The sequence below is a fragment of the Urocampus carinirostris genome, chromosome 14 (genome assembly GCF_059441175.1).
Source record: "Urocampus carinirostris isolate Australia breed hairy pipefish chromosome 14, RoL_Ucar_1.0, whole genome shotgun sequence".
In the NCBI taxonomy this organism is placed as follows: domain Eukaryota; kingdom Metazoa; phylum Chordata; class Actinopteri; order Syngnathiformes; family Syngnathidae; genus Urocampus; species Urocampus carinirostris.
In genome coordinates this window covers 3,352,501-3,366,773 of record NC_142362.1, presented here as the reverse complement: position 1 = coordinate 3,366,773, position 14,273 = coordinate 3,352,501, and the positions used below count along the sequence as shown (strand labels likewise).

The window sequence follows — 14,273 nt, the reverse complement described above, 5'->3', positions numbered from 1 at the left end:
TGAAGGCACTTCAACTCGTAAAAAGTAGCATCCATCCAAAATAATAGCACAGGAAAAATATTTGGCAGATAACTTTACATTTTGGGTATTCGATGGTTATTTAAATAATAAACAAAACAATTCTTACAATGACCTCAAGTTTCTTTTGTTGCTGATGTTTTTTTTTAATTTTAAGAACAATTTTTAAAGGGACAATGTGTAATATGGGCAGCACGGCGGCGCAGTGGTTAGCGCGTGTGCAGCACAGTTCTGAGGTCGTGGGAACCTCCTGAGTGGGTTCAAATCCAGCTCCCGGCCTTACTGTGCGGAGTTTGTATGTTCTCCCCGCGCTTGCGTGGGTTTCCTCCGGGCACTCCGGTTTCCTCCCACATTCCAAAAACATGCATTTCAGGTGAATTGGCCGGTCCAAATTGTCCCTAGGTGTGACTGAGCGAGCGAGTTGTCTGTCCCCGTGTGCCCTGCGATTGGCTGGCAACCAGTCCAGGGTGTCCAATGCCCGATGATTGCTGGGATGGGCTCCAGCATCCCCGCGACCCTACTGAGGATAAGCGGTGCAGCTGATGAGATGAGATGTGTGTAATATTTAGTGCTTTATAGTGGTAATGAAAACTAAGTATAAAGAAAGATTTTGAATACTAGGCAAAAAAAAAATACATGAACTATCCTACCTATGTTAATTTTTATTTTAAAAATAATCAGGTGGAGAAATTTGTATTTCTTTTGTCAGTGAAATCCCCTCTTAGGAACCTGTCAAACCATGCACTGTAGCATTGTGGCACTGGCCCTCGCTCGAACCTGACAACACAGTGCCATCTAGTGGTCAATAATTACAAACGATGGCTTAAATTAAAATTGTTTTACGAAACTAAGAAAATATCATTGAAAAGAGCAAAATATGTATTTACTGCATCAATTTTGCAAATTCAAGTTAAAATATGGTAAAATAGGAACAAGTCTGTTTTAATGACCTATTTCATAATTTTGCTCATTTTAAATATTGTTTGTGTTGTAAAATATCATTATAATATTTTGTGACTAAGTAAGGAGGTATTTAAAATGTACTTGGGTCTATCGAGGGAAAGGCTTGAAGAACCCAATTTGAATGGCACAGTTATAGAATTTATGAACTCTGAGTTAATTGAAACTAATGTGAATCATTACTGGTGTCATAAGTTTAGCCTTTTATCCCCCAAAATTGAGTTCATGCTCCAAAAGTAACCCTTGAGATTTCAAATTGAGTCTGTCTCTATGGCTATATTATCTCTATTGCTATATTGGCGATCTTCTGGTGGAATTTCCCTGACAAAATCTTAGAATTGTGATTTTTAACATAAAAGTCCTGAATTTAATAAAATTACATGTTGCCAGGTTTTCATTTAATTTACAATCTAAAGTATGGACCTGTCAATCAACTGTTCTATTATTATGTGGAAATGTTTGACTACCTATTAAAAACGAAAAAATAATTATAAGTGTATTAATGGAAGTGTTGGGTGGGTTACTGGAGAAAAGTAATTACAGTTACTAGTTACCTAATTTAAAAAATAAGTGTTACACCCCAGAATGCTGACACCAGAAATTAGATTCACTATTTTGATTTTAGGTGAATTTTACAGTATTATTGAGAGGTGAAATTTAGGTGAACAGCTTCTGGGGAGCTTTGGTTTTGCTGTCTATAAATCCTTAAATAAAAACCCGCAGTGTTATGCGATAACACAATCGCAATAAGTCACATCGCAATGTCAATTCGATTTCGGTTAATCAGTGCAGCCCTAGTAAATCTGGCCAGATATTGAAAGTTTGGATTGTCCTGAAAAAAAAGGGCCAAAAGTAATCACTCACAATGATGATGATTTATGACTCTTTCATAGCCAAAATAACCAAACAATTTCAAGCGACTTGTATGATACTTAATACAGGATAAATGAATGAATGAAAACTTTTTTTTCGAACATTATAGAATAAAAACAGGACAAAAACAATGACTTAACAACAAAAACATGTTCGAAAAGGGGTAGTAGGTACAGGTAGACGCTTATTTTCTCTACCACTTCATCTCCCCTATTGGTCTGCATTCATATAGCACTTTTCAAGTCAATGAAGACTTCCCAAAACGCTTTACAATGTGCTTCACACTTACCCATTCACACACACACTCACACACCAATAGCGGCCGTGCAGCCACGCAAGGCGCTAACCTGCTTATTGGGGGCATTATTATTCAGTGTCTTGCCCAAGGACACTTCGACATATAACACGGAGGAGCTGGGAATCGAACCTGCAATCTCTTGATCCCAAGACGCTCTACCTCCTGAGCTAATGCCGCCCTATTAATAGCTTACAGATAGCTCCTCTTGTGTCTCTTATAACAAAGTCTCACGGATACACATATTACTCAGGTGAGATATCAATAATTATAATAACAATAGTCACATATTTTATACCCTAATCATTGTAGTACCCATCTAGTAACGTTATAATGCTACTAGTCACTAAATATCATTGTGACACCAATGAAAATAGCAACAATAGCAATGATAACAGTTAGGATATAATAGTAACAATAACAACAAGATTAACTATAATTGTAAACGCAGTATTTCCAATTTCTAGTATCATACGCCATTTTCTTCATCTCTGTATTCTGCCAGTAATGTTTTTTTTGTACTTATATTTGAACGCGTGAATAGTTGGACATTGTTTGTCTTGTAAATTGTTCCAAAGTTTGACTCCACACACAAACACACACATACTTTTCCTGGTGGTTCTCACCTTTGGGATTTTGAATTTACAACAGCCCCTTAAGTTATAACTTCCCTCTTTCCGAGTGAGTAATTTTTGGATGTTTCCTGGCACTGTGTTTTTTGTTGACCTTAAATAGCAGTTGTGAAGAGAAAAAAATTACTAAATCATCCAATTTTAATAATTTGTACTGCAGGAATAAAACATGATCCTGATATCCTACCCTGTGTATGGTTCTAATTGCAAGTCTTTGGAGGATAAAAAGGGGCTGTAGTGAACTTTTGTAATTATTGCCCCAGACTTCTGCATAATATGTATGGCAGAACTAGAGAACAATATAATAAATACAATGCATTATAGTTTAAAAGGAATTTGGCTTTAGTAATTATTGAAATGCTTTTAGATACTTTAGTTTGTATGTGTCTGATGTGTGTTTTCCAGCTTAATTTATTGTCTATTATGGTACTGGTACTGGAGAAATTGGAAAATTGGTGTTGAAAGTCCTTAAATAGTGCATGAAAAAGGTGTAAAAGCCCCGCTATCAATACTTGACTGTGTTTCGCTCGTTTCGTGCAGACTTGGGTCTTTTCTCCACCAAGACGCTGGTGGAGGCAAATCCCGACCATCTGGTGGAAGTGCGCACCCAACTGGCCCAGCCCACCGACGAGAACTGGGACCTCAGCGGCAGCCACAAGATGTGGCGCTGCGAGAGCAGCCGCTCGCACACCACCATCATCAAGTACGCCCAATACCAGGCTTCGTCCTTCCAGGAATCTCTACGGGTAAGTAAGAACCGGGACGTCCAGATTGGCGTCAACATTTCGAGAGACCATCAGTACCGTATTATGTGCATTATAAGTCGCAGTTATTTTAATGGTTTGGTCTTGTACTCCGGTGCCTCTCTTGTGTGAAATTATAAACGCCATGTTATATTCCATTATATTTAATTTTTCACACCAAACCTTATGTGTGAAATTGTTAACATGTTACAGTATCTGAAAGTTACAGGACACCAGGGCAGAAAACTTAAAAATATAGTTCCCTGCCCCATTTTTCCCAACTTGAAACACAATAGGACGACTAATCGCCCCCAAAAAAATAACAAAAACATTGTTGCAAAGTATTAAGGATTGATCATCAGAATATATAACAGAACAACGCTTTAAAATGAGTTTATTATAAATCTTCATATAACAATTATCGCATGTATATGACATCGCTGTTTTCCATCTGCCATGAGTATGTACCTGTATTTACTAATTCATGCAATGTTTGCGTTGCGTCGACTGCTACAAGCCACGTGAACTCCTCTTTCCACGATGCTTTTAATGTACGTTTACGTTTTGTAGCGTCATCAATTTTGTTAGCTTCTTTTGAATCTTTCTTCTGGGGCTGAGGTTTTGGCTTGATTCCTAACCACCTTTCTATTTTTCTTGTGTTCTCCGTGCGTCTACTTGATATGTGATATGCAAATGCGCGACCATATAACGCTCGGGAAAGTCCGGAAGCACGAAGTTATTAAATGCAGGCTTCTGATTGGCTGCCGAGTATGCAAATTGCCAAACGAACTGAAATTTTCCCAAACCGAACAAAGATTTCGAAATCGGAATAAAGCAAATGTTTGATTTGGGGGAAAAAAAACAAACTTATTTATTTATTTATTTTTCTTGAAAAAGTTGTCTGCCACCCGGGCAGACGTTATTTCAAATACTGCATATTACTATATAATTTTACATGTTATTTTCTCACCAAACCATTTGTCTGAAATTATCAATCCATTTTAATTATTTCTTGGGTTACACGAAATGTGAAATTGTGAACACATATTATTTCGCATGTTATTTTCACACTAAACTTTGTGTGATGTTATTAACACATTATTATTTCATTTCATGTTATTTTCACACTAAACTGCTAGAGGGCGCTCTAGGACTGTGTTGATGAGTTCAACATCGCCAGTCATTTATAAAAACAATTGAGAAGAGCTGAACAAAAATGGCACCACAAAGAAAATCGTTTTCTGCAGATTACAAGCTGCAAGTAGTGAAATTTACTGCCAAAAAATGGTTATCGAGCAGCAAAAGGAATGATGGAGTTTGCGAGAGAGCAACTGGCGAAAAGCGTAAAACTATAGTAAATCTGATAGTTTGCTAAATGTGTTTGCATTTTCCTTATGCTACTTATATGAATAATTCTGTTACGTCGATGCTGACATTACCAGTTATTTATTATTTAGCCTGTTGTTCTCTATATCATTTTTACTTTAAATTGCCTTCCTGATGTCATGTATGTTTTGGTGTTGGATTTTATTAAAATAATGCCCCCCAAAATGCGACTTATAGTCCAGGTCAATGTTCCCTCTAATTTTTCTCGGGTCTGAGCGTTCACATAAAGTCGGTGAGCAGCGCTTGAAACAACAGTGAGCAACGGAAATCCCAAGTGTGGCAACTAAGTCATTATCAAACATGTCCAAAACTTGACATCAAGTTTTATTTTGCTGAGTTTCCGGCAATGCAAAAAAAAAAATTCACTTTTGAATGAATTGACTCGTGTATTGTTGCAAAGGTTTACGGCCTACAAACGTCATTTGTTTTTACTTTAATTCTTTTACAAGATTTTCATTTTTTTTCCTGGTATCTTTTGTCGCATAATACTAACATTTTTCGGGGCTTATTGAGTCGGTTGCAAGATACAGAACTGTATTTAATCACATTTTTTTTGTGGAAGTAAAATGTTGGCAACAAGATTGACCTGGTATAATTGGAAATTATTTGTATGCGACACAAACTTTTTCGTCTTTTTTCCGTGTTTTTTTTTCTACTTTTTTTTAAAAATTCCTTTAATTCTCATTGTGTTTATTTTTTCAGAGCTGTTACTTTTTTCTTTTTGTTCTCTATTTACTTTTTTTCCTTTGTTTCTTTCTTTTCTTCTGGCTTTTTTCTGAATTTTTCCTTCTTTTTTCTCTTCCTTTTGTTTCTTTTTTCTCAGCTTTTCAATACTTTTTCATTTTGGTATTTTTTTTTCTTTTTTGTTCTATTCCCCCCCCCCCCCCCCCCCCCCCTCCTTTAAGTCATTTTTTGCACAATTTTACATATTATTTGGTCGTGTAGGGATTAAAGAAGCAAAAACAACCCGAAGAGCCGTTTGGGACCTGAAAGAGCCGGTTCTTTTTAGTGAGCCGAGCCGAAGAAGCCGGTTCTCAAAAAACTTTACTGACTTTACTTTTCAACTTCGTTCGACATTGACTTCAACATACCGCATTTAGAAAACAGCGTCAGGGCAACCCGTGTATTTTGACCTTCATTTACTGTAACTTTGACTTAATTCGCTTCTTAATTAGCAATTTGGAGCCCTGATTTTTGTGCACTGGCTAGATTTTCTTGTGTGCGGAAATGCTCTGGGTAGTGCGCAATTGCTTGGAGGAAACATTGGTCCAGGTGCGACTAATTTATGTTGTTTTCTTTCTTAATTATGCGTTTTTGGGCTTGTGCGACTTATAATCCGGAGCGATTTATAGTTCTGAGAATACAGTATTTCTATCGACATAGCATTCAAGTTGATTATGATATTTGACATAGGAGGAGTATGAGAAGAAGAAGGAAATGGAAACGGAGGCAGCCTCTTCTGACAGGTGATTTGCTTTTGTTGCCTTGATGCAATCCCCCCTTTTTCAATTCTGTTGCTAATACTGATGCTCTTTTGTCAGTCGGCGGAGGAAATGTCCTTTCAAGCACATCAAGTTTGGCACCAACATAGACCTCTCGGATGACAAGAAGTATGTGGACGATTGCATTTAAGAACAGAGACATTAAATGTTTGATATGTTATTGTTATTCATTGGAATGCAGAGAATTCTCTTCATTTTGTATTGATTAAGAAACGTGTAGGTTTTACAATCTATTTCAAGTCAAGTCACATTTATTTATATAGCCCAAAAATGACTCAAAGGACTGCACAGGATTACAATGACACAATGACCTGATCTTAAACCAACATGCGGGCAAGGAACAACTCAAAACCTCAGCGTGAGGAAAAAGAGAAACCTTGAGAAAGGACCTCACAAGTGGTAATCCCCCTTCCAGGATGACCAGGGTGAATCACAATTTGCATTACTATACACAAGCATAGTAAACACTAGGTAACATGTTGAAAATTTGTCCGGAAAGTGCATGACAGCAGCGTCGCCCCCAGCCTGTAAACTAGTCCAGAAAGTCTATGACGGCCACGACGCAGTTTTCCATCTCTGCCAGCTGGTCCATGCAGGCGTTCACATGCTTCAGGTCAAACGCTGGTCCGCTGACTCATCTCCAAATCGTCCTTCTCCTTCGTATCACGTATTGGCGAGTTTTATGTTGAAAAAGTGATACAGAAAACCGATGGACACTTGCCTTAAAAAGGACATTGTCTAATATTTAGTTCCTCCTAGTAAAAACATTCATTCAGTAAAAAAAACATTGATTTTAATAAGCGGAATAAACAGGTACTATCATACAATGTTAATTATTATAAATATTTATAGGTTGAGAAATTATTTGATATTTCAGCATTCATACCTAGTCACCTCCATGTTTGTCTGGTATCTCGCTGCTACGCTGTGCTCATTTGGCACTGGTTTTTCGTCTCTGAGACAACACAGTGCCATCTAGTGGTCAAATGTTTCACACTGTTCTTTTAATATTGATTCAAATAAAAGTAAATGGAATGTGTATTGTCGCCCTATATCTGTTTTGTATCTTGGAAACAAAATAACCTTAACACACGCACAGAAACGGCAACTCGGCCTTTCTTCCTTGCTTCACCGAGCATAACTCTGTGATGAAACGGACAGAGTTGGGTAGGGTTACTTTAACTTGATTACTTTCAATGACTTTTGGATTACTCCCTTACCAAATATGCTCATAAAAGACAAAAGAAACTAAATAGGAATAAAATGATGACTCTCAACACGTGGTAAGCTTTCTCTCCTGGCTTTGATCTCTTTGATCTCCGGCAAAACGAACATCAAATGCGACAGAAACAAAATGAAAATCAATCCAAACAGCTTGTCAACATTTTTGCCGTTCCATGTGTTCCGTTACTCCCCAAGCCTGCACAAAATTTAGTCATTTTATTCCTATTTAGTTTATTTTGTCTTTTATTAGCATATTTGGTATTGGAGTAATCTGAAAGTAATTGAAAGTAATAACCCTACCCAACCCTGGAAACAGAGGTGCAATATCTTAAGCTCGACCCTGAATTTCGGCCCGGGTCGGACCTAAAATGTCAAGCATTATGTTCGGGTCAGGCCGGTCCTTTTTCTCGTTATATTTTTTCAGAAATTATGCATAGTATAAAAATCTATACTAAACCAATGTGTGGATACTAAATTTAAAAAAAGAATGCATTCGGTGGGCCGTCATTGTTCTTTTTGTCTCTCCGCCTATCTCTCTCTTAAAGTGCTGCGCTAGATTGGTTCATGGCCCCACTTTCATCCTGTCTAAACAGCGAACGGCCTTCAAATTTTCTCATCACCTGTCTTTCTGTTTGCGTACAGGTGGAAGCAGCAACTCCAGGAGCTGTCCAAGCTTCCTGCCTTTGCTCGGGTGGTCTCAGCCGGCAACCTGCTCAGCCATGTGGGACACACTATTTTGGGCATGAACACGGTTCAGCTCTATATGAAGGTCCCTGGGTGCAGGACACCAGGTTAACGCGGGACGGGCATCTTTGATTATTTTCTGAATCCTTTTTGCTAATATGTACCTTTTATGTCTCTTTAGGTCACCAGGAGAATAATAACTTCTGTTCTGTGAACATCAACATTGGCCCTGGTGACTGCGAGTGGTTTGCTGTGCCAGAACCTTACTGGGGTGTCATCAACAACTTCTGTGAAAAGTGTGTTAGAAGCTGTTTTCTTGCATGTTGAAATGTTTGATTGAGGGTCTCGATGCTGACCTTTTTGGGTGCGTCAGGAACAACATCAATTTCCTCATGGGTTCTTGGTGGCCGAACTTGGAAGACCTGTACGCAAGCAACGTCCCTGTGTACCGCTTCATCCAGCGCCCGGGAGACCTGGTGTGGCTCAACACGGGCGCCATCCACTGGGTGCAGGCCATTGGCTGGTGCAACAACATCGCATGGAACGTGGGACCGCTCACTGGTGAGGAAAACGTTCTCGAAAGCACTGGGAATTTTGTTTGTTGGTTACTAAGGAATTAGGGCTGCATGATTTTGGACGGAATAGAATAAAATATACCTTTATTGTCATTGTTACATCATGGGATATATATAAATTGGACGCAGCACTCCAGGTCCACATTTTACAGTGAGGATATAAGGAAAACAAAGAAAGAAGATGTTTGTACTGTCCTTGTTGTATAGGCTTTGTTTTCCTCCGGAGGAGGGTGTATGAGGGGGTGAGGGACAGACAGAGATGATTTTGGAAGGAAAAAGGCTACTTGGGATTGTTCAAACATGTATTGCAATTTTTAAAGTGCATTTTCTTTGCGATAACTTTATCAAAGTGACATGCATCTCAAGATGACATAATTTCTAACTGAGTGTATGCAGCTGTAGCAAAATAACATCTAAAGATGTACAGGAAAAAAATACAGGGTTGTATTTGAATAAAAATATAACTGTCGAGAACCAGAACCGGATCAGGACCCAAACGCGTGACGTTCTCGAGCAAGCTTTTTATTTTACGGGAAATGGGGAGTCATGCACGTTAGGCAGCGGTCTGGCGCGGAAAGACGGGAAGCCAGAGACCGACGAGATCGATTCCTATTGCCCGAGTTGATATCTGACTGATGGGGTCGATACCGAACAGGGTAGGATAGATAACAAATTAGGATATTGAAAATAAACAGGAGAAACTAGACGAGAACGAAAACTGGAGGAAATAATAAACAGGACAAAATTGGACGGAGTCAAGTCACATTTATTTATGACGCCCTTAATCACAAAAATGTCTCAAAGGACTGCGCAGGATTACAATGACACAATGACCTGATCTTAAACCAACATGCGGGCAAGGAACCACTCAAAAACCTCAGCGTGAGGAAAAAGAGAAACCTTGAGAAAGGACCTCACAAGTGGGAATCCCAAAACTGGAACCTGAAATTAAACAGGACAAAATAAACGGGAACAATACTGGACCGGAAATACCAAAAGGAATAGGACTGAGTCAAAACCCACGTCTGGGGGGGCAGAAGTTCGTAGACGTGCTGATAAGAGAAGCGTGACAGCGCTCTGCTTAAAATGGACAGAAAGCCAATCTGTTAACGAGCCGCAGCTGGCGCCACACGGGCGGGGCCAATTGGGTGCCATGACAACCGTGACAATAACGAAATTGGAGGGCTTTTCCTTTCTGAGTATGTAAGCGATTTAGAGAGTGGCTGGCTAGCTACACGCCAGTATCTTTTAAGGTATTGGATCTGGTGTTGGTGTAATACAGCAGCAAGGTGTCTTAAGTTGTTAGCCTGGCCGTAGCAGTAGGCCGGCCCATTTTTTTGGTGCTTTTGTGACAGAGTCTTATTTAATCGGTGAATTTCTATTAAAGGTAACGAGTCCCTTAAAGCTAGCTGCTGCGCCGTTGTTTATCGTGCACACAACTGCTTGCAAACTCTGCCTCGCATTTATTGGCGAGTGTCGTTAAAACTCGTGTCTGATTGCGCTACGCGGTTATAACCCGAACTTTGACAATTCTAGTTTGCCAAACACCGTAATTCACAAACATTAAATCCTTGGGAAAAAAACAAAGTCACATCTCAATATCAATTTGATTTCTGTGAATCGTCCTGCTTTACTGAGGATGTTTTATCTATTTATGTCACCTAGCCCATCAGTACAAGCTAGCAGTGGAGCGCTACGAGTGGAACAAGCTACAAAGCGTCAAGTCCATTGTGCCCATGATCCACCTCTCCTGGAACCTAGCCAGGAACATCAAAGTGTCCGACCACAAGCTCTTTGAGATGATCAAGTGAGAACCTGCATGATCTTTACTTCACCTTTCCTTTTCCTCTTTGCTCATTAACGTGGTTTGGGCTGAGGTGGGGAGAGAAGGTGAACGGGAGAAATGGAGAGGAAGAAACACAGAAAGGGGGAGAAAGGGAGTGAGGAGCAAATGAAAAGAGGGATAGAGGGAGAGAAGAAGAAACTCAGAATGGGGGAGAGAAAATCAAGACTTAGAATGGGGGCAGAAAATGAGAAAGATTCAGAAAGTGGGAGAGAAAAGGACGCAGAAAGTGGGGGAGAGGGAGAGTCTGAGAGAGAGAGAGGCTGAGAGAAATCTATCTCCAGTTATTTTGTGTCTTGTCCTGGCTTTGGCGACATCAAGCGGAAATATTTCAAACTGCAGGTTATTTTTCTCTTGTGCTTCTCCTGGCTTTGTTTTACTGTCCGAAATCGGTTTGTCGGCTGGCTCTTCTAGGAAATATTCAGATTAAGCACATAGTAAATGTAATTTTGTGTTGATTGCGCCATAATGTTACAATGCAAACCTTTCCGATAAGTGATTCAGGACCACAAATTGAATTGGACCCGGGGGAAAGAAGTAGTTCAGATGTTAATTGTCGTTTAAAAAAAATAAACAAGTGTCTGTTGTGTAAATGATCTACATAGTATATTCTACTGAGAGTAAATAGTTGCCATGCTGTGTTTGTCAAGTTTATTCTCGATTACCGTAAATTCCGGACTATAGAGCGCACCTGATTATAAGCCGCACCCACCACATTTGAAGAGGAAAATCAATTTTGTACATACACAAGCCGCACCTGTATAGAAGCCGCATGCGCCCACATTAAATCATGTGACACAACCGCAAAACTAACCCGGCTTTCGTAACTGAGTATAAAGTAGACAGTCCAAAAACCACAGCCGGCATAAGGAACAGAAAATGATACCGGTACTTAATGTTTGATGCAGACCTCCAGAGTCCGGGTCCCGTTGAAAATAATCCAAGGAGAAAAAAATGTAAGGGTGGGAAAAATATATATCCACTATTGTCCGCTGCGTCCACAAACACGTCTCGCCTTTACTCAACTTCCCATCAGCCCCCGTGGTTTTCGCCCCTTCTTTTTGATTCGCCCGTGGAAAACATATCAGAATAAGTCTCTAAAATAAATACATTACAAAAATATACAGTTGCAGATACATATTATACATGGTTACACATATTTACAAAGAAAGACGGTACACCGGGAGAGTTTTCAAAGCTTTAATAATAATATTATAACTTTCATCCCAAACCGTGCCTGTGAAGGGTAGCAAAACGCTACTAGCAACACAATAAAAGGTTCTGTTAAGAAAATATTCGGTACTTGTAGAAACCACAGCTAACCGTACTCACCACACCTTCCTCGGCGCATATATTCCACCGGTCTAAATCTTACATTTTGTACCCGAGCGCCGCTGGCGGCCGTTAGAAAAATGACATAAATTGGCCGCATCACTGAATAAGCCGCAAGGTTGAACGTTTTGGAAAAAAGTAGCGGCTTATAGTCCGGAATTTACGGTGATAAGGAGGATTTGGTGGAAGTTGACAGTTTTGAGAGCAAGAGACTGTTAATGATACTTACTCCACACTTAGAGTTATAACTAAACAAACGTACACACACAGCACAATGTTTTTTTTGCCTTTAGTAGTTTGCATGTGCAAACTGAACAGGTTGATGTTGTTGGTATGCAGTCTCGCCTCTAGTGGGACTGCTCATGAACCGGACTTTCCTCCGCATAGAAAGCAAGATTTTTGTTGAAAATAAATCTCGTTTCCTGCAATTCTCATGTTTAGGAGTGCTTATATAAAGACTGTATTTCTGTGTAATTGTATTTATTCATGTACACAGATGGAACTAAAAATCTTTGTAACCCATATCCATGCGTCCATGCTAGGTATTGCTTGCTGCGCACTCTGAAGCAGTGTCAAATGCAGCGAGAGCTTCTGTTGGCTGCCGGGAAGGAGCTGGTGTGGCACGGACGTAGCCAGAACGAGCCCGCACACTACTGCAGTATTTGTGAGGTAGGCCGCGCCGTACCGCTTACTCCGCACTGGACCGTATACAGTATTTTCCCCATTATAAGGAGGTTTTTTTTTCATAGTTTGGCCGGGGGTGCGACTTATACTCCAGTGCGACTTATGTGTGAAATGATTAACACGTTATTTACCGTATTTTCCGCACTATAAGGCGCACCGGGTTATAGGGCGCACCCCGAAAAAATAGTTTTGGGTCCTCTATCTTCCATAGATAAGGCGCACCGGATTATAAGGCGCTACAATGGGAACGTGGGCAAAACAGTTAGATGGTTCGGTCCAACTTATTACCCCCTTAATATTCCCAAAGTTTGCAAAGACGCAAATACGTGTCGAGAACACGTGCGGATGCGCTGTCCGTACCATGTCACTCAAATGCCATCATTCTGAAGGTTAAAGTCTTGGGATTCAAGAAATGCCAACCATTCCTTAGTTTCTATTTTCTTTTTCGCTCGCAACTTTACTGTGCATATGACAATAAACACTTGGAATTGAGTTGAATTTAAAAATAGACACTCCATTCCATCCATTATCTGCACCGCTTATCACAGAAACATCGAGTTCAGTCTGAAACAAGATACAGGGAAAATATATGGCCGGAGTAGCTCACCGAAGTCGTTGCGTTCAATAATAATGTGCAGCCATGGTCCTCTTATATCCGTGAGTGTAGTAAATCCAGGAGAATAAAATATTTACAAATACAGAATAGTAAAAAAATGCTTTCTGTATGCCGTCAACCTCGTGCTATACACATTCATCTTTTTCGGCCAATTGCAGGCTTTGTCTTGCCGCTTCAGCCTATGCCAGTCTGTAAATGATAAAAAGGATCCGCCCCCTTTACCTCCGAATAACTTTAGCCAATAGTGAACGATTCAAATGATGATTGACACATCTTTTTTGGCCAATTGCAGGCTTTGTTTTACAGCTTAAGCCTATGCCAGCCTGTGAATGATAAAAAGGATCCGCCTCCTTCACCTCCGAATAACTTTAGCCAATAGTGATCGATTCAAATGATGATTGACACATTGGTTAGCCAATGAAACGCCGGTAAATAAATCCCAGCATACACCGCGGACTACTTGGCCATCAGGGGAAAATCTAGTCGGCGGCAGCAAGTTAGTTTGAAGACTTTGCGATTTAATATTGATCCATATATAAGGCGCACTGTATTATAAAGCGCATGGTCAGCTTTTGAAAAAAATTAAGACTTTTAGGTGCGCCTTATAGTGCGTAAAGTACGGTAATGTAAATCTGCATTTATATAGCGCTTTTCAAGTCAATGAAGACCTCACAAAGCGCTTTACAATGTACTTCACACTTTTCCCTTTTACACACGAACAGCAAGGCAACTACCTGCTATCAGGGGCTGTTCATTACCCACCTATAATGTACATAGCGAAGCCTTGTTTGTCGCAGGGGTTACGTTACAAAAACCTTCCCCTTGGTTCCTTGCTAGTTCCTAGATGTCACTTTATTGTGCCGTGCAACCGAAAACGAGTGCTAAAAAGACAAAAGGACAGACTAA

At 39.9% G+C, this 14,273-nt stretch overlaps 1 protein-coding gene across 3 annotated transcripts in view; it reads left to right on the top strand.

Moving 5' to 3' along the window:
* The window catches only part of kdm6a (lysine (K)-specific demethylase 6A), an 81,828-nt gene that overhangs the window by 62,632 nt on the left and 4,923 nt on the right, over positions 1-14,273 (top strand). For all 3 annotated transcript variants that reach the window (XM_088352502.1, XM_088352503.1, XM_088352504.1), the window contains 8 exons: positions 3,319-3,524; positions 6,321-6,373; positions 6,449-6,517; positions 8,276-8,424; positions 8,499-8,613; positions 8,691-8,878; positions 10,558-10,699; positions 12,610-12,736. In XM_088352502.1, coding sequence (XP_088208628.1) covers positions 3,319-3,524; positions 6,321-6,373; positions 6,449-6,517; positions 8,276-8,424; positions 8,499-8,613; positions 8,691-8,878; positions 10,558-10,699; positions 12,610-12,736 — 1,049 coding nt within the window. The remainder of the gene's footprint in view (positions 1-3,318; positions 3,525-6,320; positions 6,374-6,448; positions 6,518-8,275; positions 8,425-8,498; positions 8,614-8,690; positions 8,879-10,557; positions 10,700-12,609; positions 12,737-14,273) is intronic.